Genomic DNA, 25,335 nt, shown 5'->3' with positions numbered 1-25,335 from the left:
ATCTGTGCCTGACTCCAGCCTTCTGCAGTCATTGTGCAATTGCAGCATCCCTTTAACTTTGGTTTGAGGCAGAAGAGGAATATAAAGAACGTGATATAACATTTATGGTAATAGCTGTAAAGGGAAGCTGTAGAGCATTGGATTTCACAGCCAGAAAAATCTCAGCTCGGGGAAATAGGTCTGAAATACAACTACAGATGGTTTTAGTCTATTGCTTCCCGTGTTTAACTAAAAGGATTGCTTTTTTCGCCTCTATTTAAAACACATGTGTAGAAGATAAAAGTGTCCAGCTATTTTTTTATTATTCAGTCCACCAGCTACTGACATCTTTGCCTTATTTCATTTCAACGCTAATGGCATAGTAAAAGTTCTGAAACACCCTCTTTGGATTCAGCCTTCCTTGGGTCGTGGCAAAGATTCCTGCTGCAGTCAGAGCTGTTGCTGTTGTTTTCGTCATCAGCACTTTCTTTTTCCTCTTGAACCTGGTGCTATTAATTGTATTGCCGCTTCTGCTCTTTAATTGATCCCATTCACCGGTCTCGCTTTTGTAACCTCTGACTTCTTGTCACTTCCACAAATCAAAAACCCAAATTAATCAATCTCCAGCCACTTGAGAATAAGGCCACGTTGGGGAGCTGGGCTTGACAAAAAAAGTCTAATTTCACTTTGAAAGCCTGTTGGAAAATTCTAACAAGAAGATGCAAGAAAAATGTAAACCAGATCAAGCTCGACTTTGGTCTGTGGAGAATAGTGTCACCTGTTGAGTTTGTTTCAAGTTTTTGTAAATAGGTGATTTGACAAAAATATGAAATAAATCAAAAGACACAAAGATAGAAGAGGTCAGAATATCCTTGTTTCCGCTGCAGATGGTTACACAGGAGAGAGGGTTGTGTGTGTATGAGAGAGAATAGGAACTGTGGGCCAAAGATGAAGCTCCACTAGGATTTTTGTATCTCAGCCTTTGTGCTGTGCTATTCCCGTACCTTACATGTTGCCTCTTTACCTCATGCTTTTTGCACCCACAGTTCCTTTACCTGGCCTAGAGCACTCATACCTGCTTGTTGTCCCTCATTTCTTCACCTACTTGATTCTTGTGTTGGTATCTGCTGCAGCTCTGCTGTGCAGGCACTGCAAGCAGTGAAGGAAAAACTACTTCAGTCTGAATCTCAGAGGCGCTCTGAGCAGATGCTTGGGAGTTTGGGGTGCAAGTCATACTATACTAGGGGCACCGAGGAAGCACAGGCTGGGTTTGAACTGGATTTCTTACCCAAATATAAGTGTTTACAACAGCAAATAAAGCGCAGTACAACAGCACAGCCCTTGAGGCTCTTTTGAGAAGGATTGGTTGGTTTCTTTTTTCATTTAATGTTCTATCTCATAGTCCTGGGTTGTAGCTGTAGACAACATACTTCTTCACTTCCACCTCTCGTTTTGGCAATGAAGCTGGTGGAGGGCCTGGAGAACAGGTCTTATGAGGAGCGGCTGAGGGAACTGGGCTTGTTTTGTCTGGAGAAGAGGAGGCTGAGGGGGGACCTTATCGCTCTCTACAACTACCTGAAAGGAGGTTGTACTGAGGTGAGGGTTGGTCTCTTCTCCCAAGTAACAAGCGGTAGGACAAGAGGAAATGGCCTCAAGTTGCGCCGGGGGAGGTTTAGGTCAGACATTAGGAAAAATTTCTTTACTGAAAGAGTGGTCAAACACTGGAACAGGCTGCCCAGGGAAGTGGTGGAGTCACCGTCCCTGGAGGTGTTCAAAAAACACGTGGATGTGGCGCTTTGGTACGTGGTTTAGTGGGCATGGTGGTATTGGGTCAACGTTGGGACTTGAAGATCTTAGAGGTCTACTTTAGCCTAATGATTCTATGACTGTATTTACAAAATGCATCTGGGGGAGAGGCAGGCATGGGAATTGCTTTCTGGGAAAAAAAGCTGCATTGGCTTTTTTTTTTCCTTTTGTCATTTTTAGCAGATGAGAATTGGACTTGAACAAGCAGAATCTTTGTCTTATCCCCATGTGTCATGCGCCTATAGGGAAAAATCACCATGCTAACAACAGAGTGGTCAGTTTTTTAATATCCTCTCTCTTAATAACTAAAGGGCTGTGGTTACCAAGAGTCACTTGTTGCTCCTGGGCATAGAGTGAGCTGCTTTAAAAATACTTTTTAAATGGCCTCAAATAGCTTGCAGAGATGTAAACTTACCCTCAATATACTCTGAATTCACGATTTTAGTACTTTTTCTGGAATGAGCGCCTGTACTTTGTCATACTGGTTTGTATAGAAGCTCTCCTATCCCTTGCTATAAGCTTGGCATTATTTCATAACCCTGCGAAGCTAAAAACGCACCTTTCCATGAGAAATGCGTTTTCTCATCAGTACGGAAAGTCACTGAACATGCATGTGAAATTCATGGCATCCTCCTTATTGTGTTGTGAGCTTGCAGAGATAAACTGCAAGGATGTGGCTTGTGTCAGCTCTCACAGCTGAGAAGAGTTAGTAATTGCACTAGGGAGAGAGGGCAGGGAGGAAGGCTGGCAGTTTGCTGGAAGAGGGCATGGGCATCTCTAGCTCTCTTCTGCAGGTTGCATGCAGCAGTAGGCATAGGCTGGAGCACGGTGATGCTCCGTTTTGGAGGAGAAGGCATTTTTCATCAGCGTGTTGCTGCCCATCACTTAGAAACATAGCCCTGCAGTTGCAGAACCGAGGATGTGCTGGTCAGGACAACCCTGGCTACATGACAAGGGGAGAGTTCTGTCCTTAATGTTGTATAATAGATATACACCCTGCAAATGATGACCATCATCAAGGAAAGCTCCCTGTACAGTCCATCAAAAACTGCAAAGCTAATGATGGGCTGGGCAGATAATCGTGGGAGAGTTAATTGTAAGGTTCGATATGGCATCTTGTCAGCAGAGATAAGTTGTCACGTTTTCCACTTGAGCTGAAACTAAATGATTGTAAAATAAGTTATGAGTGTCCTTGGGCCTGTCTGCCAGAATGATGGCTAAGAATACATTCCTGGCCCATCAGTCTCAAGCAGCCTGCTTGATATTTATGCGAACTGAATGTTATTTTATTCCCCCTCTAGTCATGCTTGTCAGCTTCCCGAGTGAAAAGTGAAACTGCTTCTTTGACTCATACTTCAAGTATTGAAGCTCGGAGAGGCTGCAGATTGTTATTATTATTACTAGTATTATATACTTTTTTCGGGTGTGCGTTGAACATTGATGCCCGATTGGGAAGAACTAATGGCTGACATTGAATGTGCGGGATGGCTGCAAAACAGCCCATCCCAACCCAGCGAAACGCATCTTATGAGTTCCAGTGCCTCTGTCAAAGCTGGTTTAAATGTGGAGTAATGAGGCGCTTGCTTTTCTAATTTGGCGTGCCTTTTTCCTTGCCCTCCCCCCCCCCCCCTTTTTTTTTTTTTGTTTAATAGTGCCGTCAGTGGTCGTCTGTTCTCAGGCGTGGTAATTGATACAAAATAAAATGCATTATTTGTATTCAGTCAGGAGTATGAAATTGCATTCAGTGGGCTGAAGCCTGAACTCATTTACAGTTTTCCGAAGCCAGGCTTTCAGGAGCCCTCTTTTCAATTTGAAGAATACCTTGTCAGGCAAGAGAAGTAGTGGGAAATGGGAAAGCACAGCGTGCAAGCCTGGCGCCTTTTGATTGCTCATATTTTAAACTGGGAGAATGTTAAATAACTTCCATCTTCAAAGGGTGGTCTCCAAAACCAGGAATATGGGGCATTAATACACCAACAATATCAGCTCGGCACCCATTTATGAGTGACTCGCGTTTCTTTTCTGGTTGAGGGGGAGGGAAAGCATCTGGCTCTTCGCTGCGGAGCTGTTTGACCCAAGGACGGTGGGTTATTACCTGGAAAGGGCTGCAGATCACGAGGATTTACCATAGGAGGTTAATTCTTCAGCACCCAGATGCAAGTTGTCGGACTGTACGTGTCTAAGTGTCCTCATTTTTCAAAGCTCACGAGCAGGTTTTGTTGGTGCAAATTATAGCCTAGAAATTAGACTAAGCCACGGTGAGCATACAGATCTGTCTTAGTATTTTTTAACCAGGATCCTGCTGAAAAATAAATTCTACGGTTTTGTATCAGGGTGTGGTTTCTTCGCATTTTACGGGTTTGGGGCTTCATGGTTTACACTGGAGTCACACGTGGCAATGAACACAGCCCTTGTATTCTTGCCTTGGGGACCAATGCACTTCAGTACATGTCTCAGCATTGCAAATATTTGGAAACAAGCTTTGTGAAAGGCATGGGAGAGGGCAGTAGAGCTGGTTTTTACTGGATTTTTTTTTCCCCTCCCCTTGAGTAAAATGGGGTAATTCTTTTTAAAGTGAAAGCTGAGAATGAAGCCTGTCCATGTGCCCCTTGCCTCATTTTCTGAGGGGAAAAGTGGAGTCTTTTAAGAAATTGTGTTAGATGCAAGCAAGCCTTCCTGACTGGTGTGGTCTCTGGGATTTTTCAATGATATTTATGAATTTTCTGGATTTTACCAAGGAAATGAAAATAAACAAGATGCACTTTTGGTGTCCTGTGGCAGAACTGGCCACCACAGCCAGACCCCTTCCTTGCAGCGCCTGGCTCTGTGTCTGGCCTGTCTCAACGTGGTAATTTTCATGTCATTACTGGAAAGGAGGGGGTTTTGTGTGGTATTTGGTTTTTTTTTTCATCTTTTTGAGTACCCAAGGTAGGAAACCTTCTTAAGTCTCAAAGTAGAGGTAAATGTGTAGGACTGACAGTAACAAACCTGCATCCTTGGCCATGGCTTTGTACTGCTGCCATCCTCTTTGGCATCTTCGCTTCTTTCAGTGTCAAGGAGCCAAAGGTATCGTGACCCCTTTGCCATGAGCATGCTGAGCACTGGCATGGATTCTCATGAAGGTTTGCCTTCCTTTTCAACTGGAGAGACAGCAAATGTTTGCAGGATAGCTGCTTTGAGCATTTCTGGGTCAAATGCTTAAAATCTCCTATGTGGATACACAGTAAATCCCATGATTCCGTTTTGTGGTTAAGTACTTGATTGGTTTCAAAAGAATGGACGTAGGGAAGAGAACAGAAATCCTTAATATAAAGCTTATGCTTGATTTGATCTCTTTTGCCAGGCAGTTAGCTACGTAATTTATCCCCCACTAACAACTTGCAGTACAACTATGCTTAGCAGGTAATTAGTAAGTAAACTTTATTTGGAAAAAACAAAATAAGCGTTTCTTTGTCGAATAGGCAGTTGTATGAGGATTTAACTACTAAAAAACTCAAAGGTACATTTTAAAGTCTTTGGCTTGATATTTTTCTGACATGCTAATTTGTCTTAAGTGCAATACCAGGATTGCACTTAAGTGCATTGTGGTATCTAACCAAGGTTCTGAAAACGGCTTTGCTTTACACGCTAGCAAGCACTTTACTTAAATTGTAAGGTGTTATGTTAAATTTTATAATTAAAGACAAAACCAAACCAACAAAATAGAAATGCATTTAGCACTAATCATAGCCAAAAGATTGGTTGCAATTAAACTAAAATCATATTACCAGCCTTGGGGAAATATACTGGATTAAGGTTACTTGAATAGTTGCTATGTGAGAGGACCTAGATGGAGAATGAAATTTCAAGTATGTCTTAATTTCCTAAAGTTTTCTCACATATTGCTGTTACGTGTTCCTTGACTGAAAAAGAGAACTACTCAAAGAGAAGGCATTCATTATTACCAGCCATTACATGGACCAGGGAAGAGACTGTGGGTCTCTGCTTATGACAGGGGGGCGTCATCAGCCTTTAATTTTGATTTGATTGAGCAAGCTAATTGGTGGAGGAGGGGAGAAAATTACTTTGTCATTAGGTCTTAAAATTGTTGTATGTTATGCTACCATAGCTAATACAGTGGGAAACCAAACACACTGAACATGGGATTATTTTCTTTCATTGGGAGCACATTTATCATACAATATTAATTGTACCAGGCATACATGAGTTACCCACCTTGTTTTCCCACCTTTATTGTCATTACCACCTTTTCTATGTGTGTTGTTTTCAATATTAATGAAAGCAAATAGCGTTCAGAGGACATTGAGATATCTCTGTTCCATTATGTATTAAAATGTCCTAATGTTACTCAAGTTAATTTGAGGATCAGTAAGATCTTCGTAAGAAAGAGCAATTGAAAATAATAAAGTGATTTCCCATTGTTTTTTGTCATTTCCAGCTGGCCTGCTTCTAAAATAGATGCAGAGTCTTGTTGATTTAATAGGACTTGAACCAGAGCTTCAGCCAAGTTGCTTTTTTGTACCTTTTTGAAAAAGTAATGGATGTTGCTAGGAGACTCTTCTGTAGCCTTTGAAGTTAATTAGCTCAAGAAGTTAGCTGCTAACAGACAGCAAGGGATTGTATCTTGGATTATAGCAATCATTAATTTAAATTACACAGTATTTTTATTTTTCCTTTGTTTTTTTGTGTTGTTTTTTCCCCCTAAACTGCAGATACCGGGTTAGGAGATTCAGTGTGTTCAAGCCCAAGTATATCCAGTACGACAAGTCCCAAACTTGATCCACCACCTTCACCTCATGCCAACAGAAAGAAACACCGCAGGAAGAAAAGCACGAGCAATTTCAAAGCTGATGGTATCTCGGGCACAGCTGAAGGTAAGCTTACTCTATGGTGGAAGTCTAAATTTTGAAAATGTTGTTCCAAAGAGCTCTGCTAAGTACAGCTCAACTACACCATTGGCTTTGCATACAGAAGGTAGAGAGAATTGTACTGAAATAGAGAAATTAAAGACTGATCTTGTAACGATGAAGCTGAATAATCTGAGGCACCATAATGGTGAATTCGACTGTCTGAAACATTTGGAAACAATTTTTTTAGTAAATTAAAGTGTCTCCAAGTTAATATGGAGCCCCATTAGCTCCAAAGGTAAGGAATGGGAATACTTGTTAATGTTAAACAGAAAGAAAAAGTCAGGTTCACTCAGGAGCCCATACATCGTGTTAGAACTTGTGTATTTTTTCAGTATTATTAAGTCTCATGTTAGCACTTATGCTTAGACACATCCTGAGCTCTAGAATCACAAATGCTTCTAATGCCTGTTATTGTTTGAATATTCAGCTGCTCATGGAAAGATTGTATTATTTGAGGATAAAAAAGAAAAGGGAAGAGTTTAAATGTTTGGGTTCTTTTTTAAGAACCAGAAAGTGTAAGCCAAAAAGAACTTCTTTTTTCCCTTAGTTTAGCTTACTATTTCCAATGCGAACACTGCTATAGCTGTTCAGTGCCCTTCTGAAGGGGTAACAATGTGTACAGTCGCCAGATATGATATAAAACATGCTTGTATCTTTAGAAAAGAAGAAAAGAAACATGCCAGCATTCAACCAAAAGAGCTCCAGAAAAAAGATGAACAAGGGTAGTTGGAAAGCTCAGAAACTGGGGAGTCAACATATAAGGAGAGATGAAAACCAGAGACAATGGAATAACATTGTCAGAAAAGGGGAGTGTTGAGTAAGAAAAAGATGTGGTTGTAAGCATCGGAGAGTAAAAAACAGCTACTTCAGTATCAAAGAGTGTTGGAACAAGTTCTGAAAAAAGGATGACAATTGCAGACAGCTGAAGAGACATTAAAAATAGATGTGATAATAGTATACAACTGGGAAGGGCATGTTAGCTACTACTTAGTCATCCTTATTTTCCATTTATTTAATTTCTCAATTGCACTTCTATCACATATGGAATTTATTTCCCCAGCTATCTATACAAATCCCTTTTAAAAAGAAGTCATCAGCTTTTTTTCCATAATAGCTCCTGTTGCGTTCTCTTTCCAGTTGTTTAACTATCTTTACTGTTAGTTTCCCCACAATTTGTACCCTGAAGCCAAATTTTATTTTAACCTTTCATTTTTAATTTGTTACCTTTGTTGTTTTTTTTTTTACAATCCCTTTTACACCACTTACTTTCATGGCAAGTTATAGAGGGGATTTTTTTAGAGCACTCATCATTGGTCCAAGAGTATTTTGTTGAAGTCAATATGAATCAATGGATAGCAAGAGCCTTTGAAAATCTCGTTTTAAGTAGTTAATAGGTGTATGTTTTCTTTCTCCTGGGGAGATTATTTTCACAAGTCGTGGGAGCTGGAGCCTGTGTGGTCCTGATCTGCGGGCACGGACTTCTGACCTCAGTGAGCAATGGGGGATCTGCAGTTGTGCATCTTGTCCCCGAATCCCTGTTCTGATTGGAGTGAGGAGTACATGCTCCTTCATCCTTCTCTGTTTTCTCTTGCTCTTCTCCTTGTCTTCCAGCATCATAACATGCTAGTCTGAAATCCTTTTGTGATAGCTCCACAGAATTCCCCTCTCATAAATGGGATAAATACACTTCCAGAAGAGCAACAACTGGCAGGCAAGCAGCAACTAAATAATACACAAGGATCTTTAAAAGTAGTAGTGGGTGCCAACGCTTGCTTTTGTAGTCATTGTATCTCTACATTATCCCATCAGCTTTCTTTGACCTGTCTCCTCTTAGACGTCTTCTGAGATGGGCACACTTTTCTAGCTTACAGATGTGTCTTGGGTGGGCCACAGTGGTTTTAAATTCTTTATAACATCTCTTTTAAAGCACAGCCCAGTGAAAAACAGCGATTGGCCATAAGAACAGAATCACAACTTTCTACACAGGGTTCTTGCCACATGTGAGAGGGACTCTGGGCATCCTTCAGCAGGTAACTAATCTTACTGGGCCTTGAATCCTTAGCAAGGCTGGAAGGAGATGCCTGACGGTTAGGACAGTCAGCCTCGTCTGTCAGCAGCATCTGAAGGAGAAAGCAATGAAATGTGCTTGAGTTCCCGGTCCTTTTAGAAGGGCATCTCAGAAAAAGTGATAATGATTGTAGATTCCCATGAAATACTTCCTAGCAAGACTAACAAAGGCTGTGGGTTGATTTTTACCTAATCGTGGCAAGTGGACACTTGCATTCTTTGTCTGTATTTTCTGGTACTTGTGTGGGCGTAGGCCAGAAGTTACATTTGGTATGCTTTGTGGTTGAACCAGAAAGGTAGTGATCCATCCTTCTGAGCTTGCTGTGGTGGTGAATGATAGGAATAACTCCAGGACTGGGACAACTGATGTCACAAGCCAGTCCTCCTGCTGGTGGGTTGTTCATCTGAGATGCTTCAAGCTGTTACGAGTTTTTCTCCAAGTAGTTGAATGTAGCATTTTCACACCTGTCTTGCAAGTCAAAGCAGTTTTCCCTCCAGTAATTCAGCCTTTCCTTAGCCTTTCCAGTGCTTGGCTACAAATCTGTCCAATGACCAAAAAGATTTCCTTTTTGATTTTTCTACCTCCTCGCTTGCCATAAGCATAAGATTTAAACCCTCAGGATTACTGCAGTTTTGAAGACCACAAATCCATGTTAAAAGGAGGATGTTCTGAGCAATGCATGCTTTGCCGTGGCAACTTTGATCAAGTGCTTGAGATACAGCAGGTGACTTATTGCAAATGGGATACAGAAGACTGTAGTGATAATCATAGGAGAAGCAGATCTTCCTTCCTTCTGGAAATCCTGAGCTCACTGTGAAAAGGAGGAGGAGGATCCTCCTGCAGTAGCTCTTCTCAGACAGTTACAATGGATCAGAGTTAAATTATTTGGGTAATTCTGGATTTTGTGTTGCCTTCCTTTAGGTCCAGGCACATTTCAAGTGTAAGCTTTCAAACAGAAATGCCTGGTTCCTTCATTTTTGTCTGTAGCAAAGCTTAGGTGTTCAATGACGTTTAAATCTGGTCTTCAGCAAACTCTAGCATTTTTACTGCACTTTGCGGTCTTTTTTTTCTCCTTGAACGTGCCTGCTTTGATCATTGACCTCTGCCCAAGTATTCAGATATCACGATGATGGACACTAGTGAGCCCAGGGTGATTCACTAATTCCAAGGACTGATGCTCATCTCTCTTATGCCCTTCCATAAAGGTCATGCTGATTCTTCTTTCTCCACACTATCTGCACATGCACAGCCCTCTCTTTCTAGGTTTGATTCTTTCATCTTACTTGGTTTATCTTTCTATGGGTTTTCTGAGACAATGGTTGCAGCAACAAAAATACTAAAGCAACTGTGCTGCAGTTGAATGAAAATTAAAATTCTATCCCTATTTTGGAAAACGAAATTCTTGTGAAATTTTTCCAGTGCAGTGAAACCCAGAGAGAAGTTTTTTAGTTCTCTGTACAGAACTTATCACTGAAAAAACTTCTCTGTGTTTTTGAGGGTAACAGCATGAATGCTTACATTAGACAAGGTGCCAGCAACCAGCAGTGTTTTTCCCACCATGCTGTCTAAACTTGCTCAGAGCAGGATTATACGGTGCTGTGTTTCAAAGAGGAAGAGCTGCTCAGAGCCTAGTCTGTTTTGGTACCCTTGTGCTGCTGCAGTTAGTGGAACGGCTAGTGATAATAGGAAGGTTTTTCAGCTTGAAAACAAGTAGAAAAATTAAAAAGTTTTCTTGGAAATACTTTTCACAGAAAGATCTTTCTCAGTCTTTATTTTCCTTACTCTTGTTAGACAGGCTTGAACCTGCCTGCCCTCAATCCATCTCTGAGATTTTTAGGAGCTCTAGAAAGCCCAAGGTATGGCCATCTTTCAGCATCAAATCTGGATCATCCCTGCTCTGCAAGTGTTTCATTGACTTAAGAGTTCTGGCCAGCAGGGCCACTGTTGCTGTCTGCTGTAGGGCCGGACCGACTGCCTCCAGGTAGTCAGGTGAATCCACTCACTTGGTCAGGGTGATGCAAGGCAGCTGCAGGCAGAGCACCGTTCATTTGTCTTCTCTCTTGGCAGTGTAGGCCAAACAAGCATAGCTCTGTCTTCCCATTCATGCAGGTGTGACCTGAGAAACAGGAATTGATGGTAGAATAGTAAATGTGATCAGCAACTCGGTAGACTTTTCAAACTCTGTGTTTTCTCTGTAAATCCGTGTTCCACATTGTTCTTCATTGCTCGTTTCTAAAGAACTTTTGAAGGACAAGGAAGGGCCTTTCAAGTTTCTTTTTAGAACTGTCTTCTTAATACAAAGACATTTGTTCTCTGCCTCTTGTAAAGTAATTGCTTTTCCCTGTTCTTTTTTCATCTGTGCAGTCTAGCCCCCAACTCTAGGTGTAGGCTTTCTGGCTTGTAGCTGAGAATGAACCCCAGTCTACTGCAAAATTATATATTTTTTTTTGTTTTTCCGGGGGTGAACTGGTAAAGGTATTTCAAATGGTTGTTCTTCACATGCGTGGTTTATAACACTGAAATCATTCTTGTGTTCCGAATGTTGGGGAGCCTTGAAGATGAGCTATAGTTAAGTTTGAAATTAAAATATGTTTGTTTGTTTTCTGTGGATGGAAAAACAGGGTAATTGAGTCACGCTTCTCATTTGTACTTTTAGCAATAAACAAAAATTTCACTGCTTTTGTCTGGTTTCTCAGCTGCTTGGGGACTTGAGTCTGGGAGGGTGGGACAAGGTACAAAAAGCCAGGGAGGTGCCAGTTTATTCCCAAGACTTCTTGGCCGCTTTCAGCCATCCCAAAACCAGAATGACAAAGCGAATTAGGGGAATGCAGTTCTTAGCATCAGTGTCTGGAATCTGTATAATACCTGAAATTTTGGTATTTTGTGTAAATTGGAAGCAATACAGCTGCTAACTGAATGTGCAGTATATGATGCATGAAAAAAATGGTGTTCGTTTTACCTGCAGCTTCTCGCCCTGAGTTTTACTTAGTCTAATCCGTCAAGCATCCCTGTGATTTACCTGCTGGCATCACATGCTGAAAAGATTTAAACATATTTGACTCTGTACACAGCTCTGTGCGTAGTCTTCTCCAGACAAATTTAACGTATGTTTCCTTAGGTGCGTAGTTATAGTAAGTGACTGTAAGGCCAGACTGAACTAAAAAAAAAAAATAAAAAATTTCTGTAACCATGTATTAAAAAAAAAAAAAAAACCAACTTATTTGGAATTTTGGAAATTTAGTGGAAACACCTCTGAGGCCTGTTCAATCAAACAGATGCAAACAATGAGCTGTAGTGTTTGTGGGAGAGTAGATTCTGTGTTTGACAGATGGACTTGATGTTCTTAATACAAATACTTATTTATAGTACATTGAGGGCAGGTGGTATGGGGCTTGGAGCAACCTGGTCCAGTGAAAGGTGTTCATGCCCATGGCAGGGGATTGGAACTAGATGATCTTTGAGGTCCCTTCCAACCCAAACCATTCTGTGATTCTATGCATTAAGCACCAGAATGTATTTTTGCTTGGTGCTCTTTTTTTTGAGTTTTTGGTTGGGGTTGGTTTTGGCTTTTTTATGGTCTGGAAGAAACCTGACATTGTCAGAGGACAGCATGTTCAGAGAAACCTTTCCAGCGCAAAAAGTTACAGCATCATCACTCCCTTTTCTCTGCAAGGAAGACATGAAATCTAATACCTTGACCTGCAGCTGCAGCAAGGGCAAAACTACTCACCTATTAAAGAGTTTGTAACCTTTGGAATCAAATCTATTAGATGTCAAGGTCCCTGTATGGATTGTGGTGCTTGAAGTAATGCACTAAGCTGGTACCAAAACTTCTTCAAGTAAAAGCTCCTTCCAGTCCGCTATAGGCTAATTAAGTATACTGCTGCAGTTGTACCGACAAACATATTTTGACCATGTATGAACTCCGCGGAAGTTATTCCTGGTAATCTTGTCATCCTAGTTATTTTTAACTAGTCCCTATAAATCAACGCTATATTTACAGCCTACTGTGAAGCAGGACTAGATATGGAGGCGTTCTTGGAAGAGCGATTTTATTTCCGTGAGAAGGCAGATTTTTGATACTGTGAAATAGGTGAACATGTGAAAATGAAATAATGCATTAATGCTGGAATTAGGGAAGAGTTTTCATCATATTCCTGTGGCCTGTGTGTAGACATATCAGAGTTAATTTAAGCTAACTCATTTAGAAGCTGTTCATCCATCTGGCCCCATGCCAACTGCAAAGCCCATCCCAGCACCCTGCCTCTGTGCGTAGCCTGTGCTGGGACGCTGCTGCTGCCGCGATGCGTGAGGGGGCTGAGCATGCTAGCTTGGGGCAGGGGGTTCCCCACGTGTGGTAAAGCAATAACATGAAGTCTGGGCATAAATCAGTAGGGGAAACCGGTTGCTTAATGATTTCCATGCCAAACTTTTTTCGCAGTTATACAGTCCTTAAAGTGATAAGAGATATCTTAAACTTTTTCCCAAAAAAAAAAAAAAAAAGAAAAAAAGAAAAAAGAAAAATTAAAAAACCCAAATGCAGACCCATGTCATACAAAAGAGGAGTGTACATACATCCTGTTGTGCAGTATTTCTGTGCGTCTTGTGGTGGATAGTTTAGTGAGAGCAGGTTTTGATTCTATTTCTGGTCTCTTCAGTGCCTGAAGTTATAGAAAATAAATGTTCTTTAGTTTTAGCAGTATTTAAAGTGAGATGGATACAAAAGTGGCATTTTGACTGCAGTGTTGAATGAAGAAAAGAAGCATTTATTTGGAACTGGAAAGGTTTGCAGTATAAGCAGATAGCTAGGAAGGTTGGGGTTTTTTAAATAGGTTTGTAATTCATTTAGGGTTACAGCTGAATTCTCTTCGTACACAATTTGTTCGTTATAATGTCATTTGTGTCGTTCTTCTGTACATGAAACATTTCAGAAATTTCAGGAAATAGTGTTTTGCTGAATTTCATACTGCACACAAAAAAAAACAAGTTCTGTTTTGCTAATTGTTAGAAAATCTGGAGTTTAACAAGCTTGCTTTTAGTAAAATTTTAGGAGTGTGGTTTGATAAGTATACACATCCTTATTTTGTGGATTATCACAGAAGAGTTGTAGGCCTTGCATGATCCAGCTATTCTCTGCTCTAGCTGCTTTGTAAGTAAAAACTTACTAAAAAAAAAACCAAAAAACCCACACATGTCTTAGTTGGCATTAATAATTAAACAAAAATTATTAAAATATCTAGCTGTATTTTCTTCCATCTGCATGAGAACTTAAAAAAAAAAAATCAACAGTATGTGACCATATTTGTTGTCTGTAATGCCAAATGCTTGTTTTGATTTAAGTGTACTGCAAGTGCTGGGAGATTATCACCTATTCAGTGTCAAAATACTCTCTGGTTGTAATTTCACTGATCATCAGTAACTTCATTCAGTGCTTCATAGGAGATACGGTACTGGCCGATTGCTGTACACCCGAGAAGCAGGAGGGCAGAAATTAATAAAATCTAGAGCAAATCTTCAGAGGCTGACTTTCAACCAAGGCATAAAGGTCACTTGTTGGGAAACCTTCAGCCTCAGTCGTCACAGCCTATCTGACATGAAAGGTTTGCTGCTGAAAGACATTTATGTTGATGTTGAGGAGTGAAAGACAAGGGAGGTGAAGCTCATCTATTGTTTTAACCTACTTCATTGCAGGCTAAACAAGTTGAAAGATTCCTTCTTCTCTTTAAAACCACTGTTAGCTCAGGGTCAGAAGAGGCTGCAGGTTCCGCCTACCTGGTTGAAAGGAAAAGTGTCGCAGTGGTGGTCAGCAGGAAAGGGGATTCTGGAAAGGATGAGTCCCAGGCTGAATTTGTGGTGGTTGTACACAGCGTATCTGGATAGCTAGAGAAATAGAACCCCTTTTTTTTTCCTACGTATCACTGAAAAGTAGTGCTACTCTTCATACGAGAAATGCTCTGCGTTGTGACTGCAGATGGGTACACTGTGTATCCCTAGTACAAGTGCTGTGCTGTGATTTTGGCCTGATTTTTTGGAAAAGGAAGAAGTTTTAAGTAGCTTTATAATTGAATGAAAACAAGTGACACCTTAGCATTTTACTAGCTTCAGGTAATTAGTGTCCTTAGAACTATACTGTCAGCCTGACACAGAGACCTTGATTATGAAAAAGGTTCCTGATATCCACAAGATGATGTTTACAAAATAGCAAGAAGTACTTGTAAAATATTAATCCTGCTAGAGTAGTTCCCTTCTGTTACTTAAGTAAGAGTGTCTATCTGCTTTAGAAGTTCGTGTTCAGTTTTTCCGGAGCCTAAGACCGTGTAATTTCATTATGAGTCTATATACCTAAATTAAAATGCCTTAAAAATAAATTGAGATGGTTGTATAGCTGTAGTAAATGAAAATGCAAAGATAAGATCATTTTGTTAAGATAACTTTGTTCTCCTGTTCACCATGTGACTGAACTCGTGAGTTGAGATGTCACAATTTAAATAGAAGGGCTATTTTGGTGCAGAAGGGAGGCTTAGTTTTTGGAGGATGCCTTGTCCTCAGCTTTCTCTGTAGTTGGACTCAGCAGTTTATTGGAACTGAGCTACAGAGCTACATTGGGAAGATGCTGCCTTTGAAGAGTGGCAGTCCTAAGTAATTCTCTTCAGAAAACCTTACGCAACTAAAACAGAAGCACTAGGTTAGACAAATATGAAGAAAAATCCATAGTGGTCTCTTAAAATAAAGATAACAGCCTCTCCCAGGAAGTCCCCCAACCACAGACTGTTCTGGAAGGTATAGCAAGGTGCGTGTTGCTGTATCTGTTGCTCTTCTGCTTTTTGTAGGCATCTCCCACTAGTTGCTGATGAAAGCTTAGCAGGCTAGGTGGACCTTATCCCCCAACCTGTTGGGGCTGTGTGTATGCTCTGCTTCTCTACGGTGTGCCTTGTTAAATTGATGTTTGCCTTAGGAGGCACAGGGCAGCTTTGAGGGGAGGGTTGATAGGATGCCAGTTGATTACAGGCATGGTTTTTTATTCATAATATGGAATGTGAGATGAATGACGATGGCTTGGTTGTGCAGGTTGGTCATTTATAGCTCAAACCTGGAGTTCAAGGGGGAATGTGTGAATAGGTCTAATCTGCCCTAGGGTTATAAAACATACTCTTGGCATTATGCTAAAAAGAACTCGTAATCATAGGTACACACAGAACAGAAAGTATAAATAACAAGTTAGTAATTTTTTTTTGTTGCAGAACCCTACATTTTAGTTAATGATGGGTAAGCCCTGCAGAATATATGCTGCTACGCAACACGTTCATAGGGCTAAGAACCAATCTGAGCATAGTGTTGGAAGATATTTGTGTAATCAACCTTCTTGCTCCAGGTCTGAAGAACCTCAGTGGGCAGTGAAACCTCAGCTTTTAAATACAGATTGAACAAGTGATGATCTTTCCCAGATGCACAGCTTTGCCCATCATCTCCCCTCTGTGGTCCAAATAGAGGTATTCCAGGCATGACATCTAGCAAGAGAGGTGTAGAAAGTCTCATTTGATAACGTTTGTGAATTTAGGTGTACACCTAATGCCGTCTACCTACAGGGAAGTGAGAGTGAAGATGACGTTTCCAGCTGATTCCAATACAAGGTCCATACACACAGGATTTGCCCAGCATCATGAGTCTGACACACTCCTTTGTACCTTGTAGGCATTACAGGTTTGGGAAATTTGCTGATTTTACTGCGCACAGGTAGACTTTAGATTGTGCCAGTTGCAGCCAAATGCTTCCTCCACTTCCTTTTAATGCTGGTGGGATTTGCTTGCACCTTTCTTAAACTTTAGGATTTAATAACAACCTATAGATCAAGACATATTTTTGCCCTTTTCATTTCAGTTCTTTGTCAAAATGCCTGTGACACCTTTTAAAAACCAGGTCCAAAACAAAATGGAGGAAGGTGACAGTGTATATGAACAGTTTTACTAAATAAGTTGTTGAATATGCACATATTTCTCCCAGGGATTTCTTTAAGAAGTGGGCAAAGTGCAAAAAACTGAGCAATTTAAAGTTGTTTCCCTTGAAGAGATGGTGATTCTTCTCTCAGTTTCCCTTTGTGACTTTAATTCTTCCAAAGTTGGGTATTAATCCTAAGACTGATGGTTTTAAGCATTTGTTTGTTTGTTTGTTTTTCCCCCCTCTCTCTATGTAAATGGGTGTTAGTCTTTTCATGTGATGATTTTCAAAAGATAGGTTGGGGTCAACTGGGCATGATGTTTCAACCTTTCTTGGGCTCCAAGTTGCAATATCAGCAACACGTGCACTGGCAAGTGCTATGCACCTCTATTCTTGTGTGGTGATAGAGCCCCTGAGAGTCTGAAGTGTGGAGCTGGACATCCTCATCTAGCCCTGAGGAGGAGTTGTTTAAAGGGTGACCAACTGTATGAGAGGGTGGGGTTCTTGATAGTGAGATGACAGGTGGAGAGCACCATGGTATGGGATTTAATCTTCCATAAATGTAGGTGGGTGTTCTTAACTAGGCTGACTTTCCCTCCCCCTTAAGCTGTAGGCTCTTGTCTGATCATAGCAGCCATCTCAATCTGAAAAATGCAACTCTAGAGCCATTCCAGTTTGGATGCTCTGGGGTATTGATGTCAGGCATTTACAAGACAAGCCCATAAGAGTAATGTAGACCTCTCTTTATTTCCAACTCCTGACTGGTCAGTCATTTCAAACTTGTGTTGTTTTGTCAAGTTTTAATCAAATAGTTGCCTTAAATTAGCTGATGTACCAAAGATACCTGGTATCTTTCCATCTGAGGTCTGCACTGCAGATACACGTGCTGTGCATGAGATTTCAGTGCTGAGCTTGCTGCATGTTTGTTCTATACCCTATGCTTTAATCTCCTGTTTTCAATCCCTCCACCTTTCTCTTTACAAATAGGTTACTTGTAATAAGATGTTATGAATCACATGTAGTGTGCAACTCCAGTGAAAGGAGTAGGTAAAAAGAAAACTTGAACAGGCCTCATCATTGACATTTTCCACCACTTCTCCCCCCCCCAAAAAAAAAAAAATTAATAAAGGTTCCTTTTGTGAGAGTGAGATGGAGAAAATTGGCCATTTGTCTGTGAGGTAATAGGCTTTGGTATAATATGAAAATCTAGCAAATGATTAAATTCAATGACATTGAATCACAATTCATGAAAGGAGAATACTGCACAGTTTAATTCTATTTAATTTTTGAGGGGGAAAAAAAGCCAAAAAAAAAAAATGTTTGAGTTTCTCTTAAGCTGATTTCTCTGTGCTCTTTCTTAAAAGTGCCTTTCTAGTTGCCACACAGTGATGTGATCATTATCTGTCACCTCGTCGCCTTGCTGCCTCAACACGCAGTAAAATACAAAAAAAAAAAGAGGGAGAGGGAAAAAAAAAAAAGACCAGAGGAGCTTGTGAAGTATGACTTCCTATCCCAAGACTCATTGCCTGCGATTCGTACCGCTTGACAGTAATGATCTTATTACAGTACTCTGGACCTTGAAGAGATTTCATGAGGAGAGCAAAAGGACGTGCCTCCATGTAATCAAGTGGCGCTGAATATTCCACGCGTTTTTGATCACACACTGATTGGGCACAGTTTTAGCCCATCTTCTAGTCAATTATGCATGGCCCTTCGTGCTCCTGTGATAGTCAGAAACATTGATAGCTGTTGTCTGGGGGGGCTGGCAGCCAGCCAGGGGTTTGAAGTGCAGTCATTCTGGGAGAAGTGCTTTTTAGTTGGAATTGATTACCTTTCTTTAGGTTTTTGCTTAATGGCAAAACTGTATTGGAGAGGGCTTCAGGTGAAAAATGGATGTATTAGCCATTTAGAGTAGCTGAACTCCTAGTCAATTTTTAGCTTTCCCCTCTTTCCGTCTAATTTATATTTAATGATGTAACGTTTGATAATATTTAAGATATTTCATTTTCAGTTGCTGCTGAGCACACATGTTGAGCACATGTTAAATTACAGCATATCAATTTTCAGGTTTTCAAAATTAATCCAGTTTAACCTTCAGGCTGCGAGAACATGTCTTTTTTGGCACATGTTCCAGCGAGCATTCGGTTTATCTGCAAGTGGTATGGAGATGACGTTACTGAGCAGAGCGAGTGCTGTTTTCATCCTGTAATGAGGATAAATCTGTGTGGTTTAAAAGCAGCAGAGGGTCACCTTAGTTTAGATTCTCTTGTCTCAGAAGCTGATTAGGCTGCTGTTAATTTCTTGCCTATAAAAATGTCACATCTTTCTTAATTCAGATTCCTTCTAAAATGAAAAGAAAATCATTAAAGGCATGCGTATTGAACTTGAAGCACCATATAAGAAAATACTTAATCATAAGCGATGCTTCTTGTTCCAGTACCGCCAATCTTGTTTCTCACATTTGAATATGCTACAATAGCTAATTTTTGGCTGCACGTGTGGTTTGGAGAGATGAGAACAGGACTTCATAGTAGGCCCAAGTACAAAGTTGTATTAGTCATGTATCAAATGAAGAGCTTATGTTCCCCCTGCTTGGAATATGCTGTGACTGGCAGTGAAAAGATGCAGTCAAAGTACTCAGGTAGCACCCCAAATTTTTATTTCTGCTTCTCAGTATAATTCTGCTCTGCCTGCCTACTGCTGGCTGAAATAATAAAGCAGTTCTGCAAAAAGACACTGCAGGCTCTCAGCCTGTTCTGAAGGTGTTTCTGCCACTAAATGTCTCCCTCATGGGACTGCTTCCTTCCGAGGTCCAACAGAATTTACAGGGTTGCTCAAACAGGCAAAATCTCAACGAAAGCTCAGTTGCCTGTTAAACTTGAAATTGAAACCTGCCTTATGGACCTGCCCCTTTTCTACTGCTTCCCTTTTAATTGGATTGTGGGGTGTTTTTTCCTAGAACTAATCCTATGCTGTCCAGTCCTACCCCTTAAAAAGCAGCTTTAATTTTTAAAAATTTATTCCATTCTTTAAGATCAGTTCTCACTTCCCATATAGGGGACAAACCAGAATTAAGAGCCAAAAAAATAGTCAGTCTTGGTGGGTTTTGCTCTTTGAAACAGAGCTGTGGGGTTTCTTCCATGATTTCAGGTTCAGCTATTGTCTGAAATTGCATATCCTAGTTTGGGGGGATTTATGTGGTTTAGTCTATAGTAACATTTTACTACTTCTAGACAGCCCACTAGAGCCGTGAGAATCTCTTTTTTCCTTTCTCCTTTGAAAGAGAAGCTTCTCTTAATCTGTATATTTGCTGACCTGTGTGTGCTTGATCCCTGTACCAGCAGCCAGGATTGCTGTGTGCTCTTCAGCCTTATGCTGCCCACACCGAGACAAGTTTGTCAGGCTGGAGGGCCTTCATGCTTCTTCCTTGGTGAGGTTTTGAACCAAGCCTTTAGCGCCCAAGTTGTAATAAACCAGAAGGCCCATGGTCAGCTCTTAATTTTCCATGTTTGTCTCCATCAAGGAGGTAAAGGCCTTAGAAAGGTAAACTTAAGCATGAGAAATTCTACATCTTTGGCTCTGTTTACTTTCTTTGAGTGGTGGACTTGGTTGTTTGAGCCTGCTACCAACTCTGCTTATGGGAGTATATGGCTTCCCTGAAGGATTATTTATCTAACAGCTGGGAGGAGACAGTGATGGAACTCTGCTCTGGTGAGACCCCACCTGCAGTGCTGCGTCCAGCTCTGGGGCCCCCAGCACAAGACAGACATGGACCTCCTTGAGCAAGTCCAGAGGAGGCTGTGGAGATGATCAAGGGTCTGGAGCACCTCCCCTGTGAGGACAGGCTGAGAGAGTTTAGGTTGTTCAGCCTGGAGAAGAGAAGGCTCCTCGGAGACCTTAGAATGGCTTTCCAGTGCTTAAAGGGGGCCTGCAGGAAAGGTGGGGAGGGACTTTTGACCAGGGAGTGTAGTGATAGGATGAGGGGTAATGGTTTCAAACTGAAAGAGGGGAGATTTAGGTTAGATATTAGAAAGAGATTCTTCACTGTGAGGGTAGTGAGACACTGGCAAAGGTTGCCCAGAGAAGCTGTGGCTGCCCCCTCCCTGGCAGTGTTCAAGCCCAGGCTGGATGGGGCTTGGAGCAACCTGGTCTAGTGGAAGGTGTCCCTGCCCATGGCAGGGAGTTGGAACTGGATGGTGTTTAAGTTCCCTTCCAACCTAGACCATTCTGTGATTCATTCTGTGAACAGATTCTTTGGTAGCAGATGTCTTGCAAACATTTCATATTTAACCGCATGATGTATGTAGTGACATCAACAACTCCTGTGAGGCTCACACATATCATAGCAAATTTCCCGTTTGCATGGGATACTGAAATGTGGGAAATATCTGTGTGGGGTTTTTTTTTTAATAATGATTGATAGAGTATGAGTCTCACCTGGTAGACTCCAGTTTCCGGGGTACATCCGAGAAGAGGTTGTTTGACACTTGTCAGCTTCTGCTGCCACACACATGTAGTCTTCATTGGGGTTTTCCAGCTGATGCGGCATTGACTTGACTTTAACTTCCTTTGCACCTCCTTCCCCAGTGCTTTGAATCTGTCTTTTTAATCTGGGGAGGAAGTGCTGCAGTTTGTGGTGATGGATTACAAGGCTAGACTGGAGTGTTTCTGACTCTGCTTCATTTGACAAGGAATTGGCAGCTCCCTCAAAGACTGTTTCAGCTCCCTTTTATTTCTCCTTTCCCAGGCTCCTCGTTTTGGGACTTTAGTGGCTGCATGCACGGTGTGCAATTGTCATGCAAGCTAGTATTTCAAGAGGGGAAAAAAAAAAAAGACATTTTAGTTTTTACATTTGGAAATGGTGACTGGTTTGTGATTGTCGTAAATACTAGTGCTTTTCAGCCAAAGTAATACTTTGTAGTGGTAAACAAAACACCAGAGTGTTCTAGCCCATTTCCAGACAGCCTGAATGCTTTAACCAACATATTTATACATAAAACTACAGTTCATGATTTACTTAACCTTAAAATTGGAAGCAGTCCTATTACATCAGGCTTAATATCATCATTGTCGCACACATAATTACTTTTTGGTTGGATGGCTGCCAGTCAGTCAGCTATGAATGGTCAGTTATAAATAACTAAATAACTTTTTTTTTTTTTTTGAAAAACCAATTCAGATTTTATGGTGAGACATGCTGTTTATCACATGAATGTTGCAGCAATCTGAGCTTAGAAAGGTGAATACAGTGAAGGAAATCATACAGTACTTATCCAGTGACTAATACACTTTGTTACTGATATTTTAAAAATATTTCTGCAGTCTCTGGAGGTGTCTCACAGCCAGTAGTGTTAACTGAGTGATTTATTTTTTTTTTCTTGGTACTTTTTATTTGAATCTTGTTTGGTTAAGGGATACACTGAGTTTCAAATTACTAAGAAAAATTATTTTGAATATGAAGTTATTAAACGTATTATTCATTTCCAGTGACTTGTTACCTTGGGCTCACAGGGCATTCTTGCCATTCTCTGTAGTTGCAGAGGAACATGGGTGGGTATTTCTAATACAATTTTACACGACTGGAAGAATCAGCCATCACCTGTAAGATGAGCTGGGAAATTTTACACACTGATTTTCATATTCCAACTTCAGATGCAAGTTATTGACTTGAGTATGTCAAGGGGAGATGTTCTGCATGTGGAATTGAGGTTTCAACATCGTATGTGATGTAAACTAGCCACATAAGGGATGTGACCTGTGGCCTGTAGCTCAGGGTGCGGTACTGTCTGCCCATAGTGGGGTGCCATCCTGGTAGATTTCTGTAGCGATAACCTCAGCTTTCTCTTCCATGCAGGTACTAAACATGTTTTACCCATCCCAACTCAGTGCAACCTGGATGTATATCCTCCACTTGGACGAGAGCTGTGTCTGCAGAAGTTTCATTTTACTTTTGCTGGTGCTAATTTAATATTTCCCTTTCCTCTAAATGAACATATATAAAGGGGGCTTATAAGAAAGACTTTTTACCAGAGACTGTAGTGACAGGACAAGAGACAACAGTTTCAGACTGAAATGGGCGAGATTTAGATGAGATATTAGGAAGAAGCTCTTCACTATGAGGGTGGTGAGACACTGGCACAAGTTGCCCAGAGAACCTGTGGCTGCCCCCTCCCTGCAGGTGTTCAAGGCCAGGCTGGATGGGGCTTGGAGCAACCCAGTCTGGTGGAAGGTGTCCCTGCCCATGGCAGGGGGGTTGGAACTAGGTGATCTTTAAGGTCCTTCCAACCCAAACCATTCTGTGATTCATAGTCTCAGCATACTGCAGGAGAATTCATGAAACTGCTTTTTTGGCCATTTCCATCACTTGTTTCCACCTCTATTTTCTCTTTAACCCCATCTGTAGCCTTTCAGACTTGTTTGCAAGAAGAGGTTGCTGGAGAGTTCCCTGTATAATGTGGCTCGGCCCAAAGACACATATTTTCTCCCGTTCCTTGTTTAGCTGTATTCTTGGGACTTCAGAACAGGCTTTACAGTTAATTACATACTGACTCACTAAATAGGCACCTGTAGAACCATATATGAAATAGTAGGGGTAATTATGGAGATCGAAGGCAATATTTTTAAAGGGAATATACTTTTCAGAGATGATGCTGTGAGAGGTCAAGTCTGATTACATACAAAATTTTCAGTAGTTGGAGCCTCAAATGAGAGATTCCATTAAAATACTATAAATAACAAACATGTAGTTTCATCCTAGAACTAAGCACTCATCAATGGTAGATAGTCCACAGTCAAGATCTTTAAAATATCACCAAGGCTTCCTTAAGAATTGTTTCCAGAAAATCCCTACCTGCCGGGCAACATGTCTGAGTTTCACAGAACACTTGAGAGGCCTCGGTGTTTAATTAAATTAGAAAAAACCTAGTTGTAATAAATCATGGATTAATATGTGCTTAATATATTTAATAATAAGGTAAAATGTAAATTGATACTTGCTAGATTACTTGAAGAATCTGATGTGAGGATCCATAGTGATTATAAGGAGAATGTGTAAATTGATTAATGTTTAGTGATTTGTCAACTATGTATCTCAGACCCTCTGTATAGTTAGATACCACTTTGCCTAGGCAAAACACCTGTTAATAATTAGGTCACCATTGCTTATAGGTAATCTTTTGATCCCTGATGCAAAGTCAGAAGGTAAACTTTGGTAACAGACTGTTAGCGCCCCATGGAGGAATGGGATGTACTAGGATGATGGGGAGGCTTTTCACTGTGAAAGAGAAGACTCAGGCTTTGACTTATGTTGTGATCTTAAAATAAATACAATTTTGTCTAATGGTGGACTAGTAGAGTGGGTAGAGTTGTATTGTTTACCCAGTCGTTGTAAACAACATTAGAACTGTTACGGGAGACGGTGTTTTTACTCTGAAGATGACTGAGGTTTGGGTAAGAATTAACTTTGTCATTGCTGACTTCCCTTGTCTTCTAGAGGCGTGATGTGAGCGATAGCTGAAGCTCCTAAAAGTAGATCTACATCAGGATTTGCTTCTGCAAAATGATATATACCATGGTTTTAAGCGCAGTACTCTGTTTTATTACTAATTAAAGAGTACAAATATGTTCAGAGCTATTATGACTTGAAAAAACAGCTATGGAGGAGATTGAAAGTAAGGTTTTGCTTTTTTTCTTAACCATGTCAATAATTATCTGCTGCTTTTAGTAATAAAAATATCAATAGTCCATTGGGTTTTTTCTTTATGTTGTGAATATTATTAAAAAGCTATTCCCAGGTGAACAGATGATGACAGAAAGTGTAAATAATCTATTAATAATGAACTCTTTAATAACAAATAATTATTTAGTAATGAACTCTGCTGTTTCTCTGCCTGCAAAATATCCCAACAGCTTCTTCACCAGCTAGTTGGCACCACAGCCAATGGACTGTTGCTTTAAGCTGATGAAGGCAGAGGCAGGTTAACTCCAATAGAAATGTTGTTTTCATACAGATTGTTTCTGTAATAAAGAATGATAGCAAAGAAGTACACAAAATACTATGTAAAGGCAACTTTGCTTCTAAATAAGATGATTTTCAAAGGTTTTCATGTGTTGTCTATATATAACTGCACAAGCAAAAGAAGAGTTTGTGTCTTCTACATGCTGTCTTAAGTGAATATAGTCGTTGTACAAGGAGACCCTACTTCGTGGTTAATTGAAGTGTTTCACCATCTGCAATTCCTTATACTAACGAAGAGAAAAAAGTTTCTTTTTTTGCCAGAACTATTTCTTTCAGGCTTTTTATTTCCTCCACAGCCTTTGACTGGAGGAGATGTTCTTTTTACATATCATCAGGTCCCATAATTTGTCATAATGCTACTCAATGGCTCGTCTAAAAAATGTAAAGGGATGCTGTCAAGGTTGTTAGGCCCAAAGTTTAACCTACAATACTTTTGAAAAAAAGAAGAAAAGATTGACATAAACTGTCCCCCAGAGCCTGAACAGAGCCAGAATAAAATCCAAAATCATTTTCTGAGCAACGCAGGAGCCAGCACATTGGTCTCTTTGAGGCTCTGCTTGTGAAAATTTTTCTTTGCTTTCGTCCTGCTTGTAGGAGGATGTTGAATATACAAGAAACTT

At 40.6% G+C, this 25,335-nt stretch overlaps 1 protein-coding gene across 6 annotated transcripts in view; it reads left to right on the top strand.

The window, feature by feature from the left end:
* AGAP1 (ArfGAP with GTPase domain, ankyrin repeat and PH domain 1) overlaps positions 1–25,335 on the top strand; it is a 384,764-nt gene that overhangs the window by 286,543 nt on the left and 72,886 nt on the right. For all 6 annotated transcript variants that reach the window (XM_086466250.1, XM_086466249.1, XM_086466247.1 and 3 more), the window contains one exon: positions 6,498–6,659. In XM_086466250.1, coding sequence (XP_086322376.1) covers positions 6,498–6,659 — 162 coding nt within the window. The remainder of the gene's footprint in view (positions 1–6,497; positions 6,660–25,335) is intronic.

This window comes from Leptosomus discolor, chromosome 5 (genome assembly GCF_034619465.1).
Source record: "Leptosomus discolor isolate bLepDis1 chromosome 5, bLepDis1.hap2, whole genome shotgun sequence".
NCBI lineage: Eukaryota > Metazoa > Chordata > Aves > Leptosomiformes > Leptosomidae > Leptosomus > Leptosomus discolor.
This window is presented reverse-complemented; position numbering and strand designations above follow the sequence as displayed.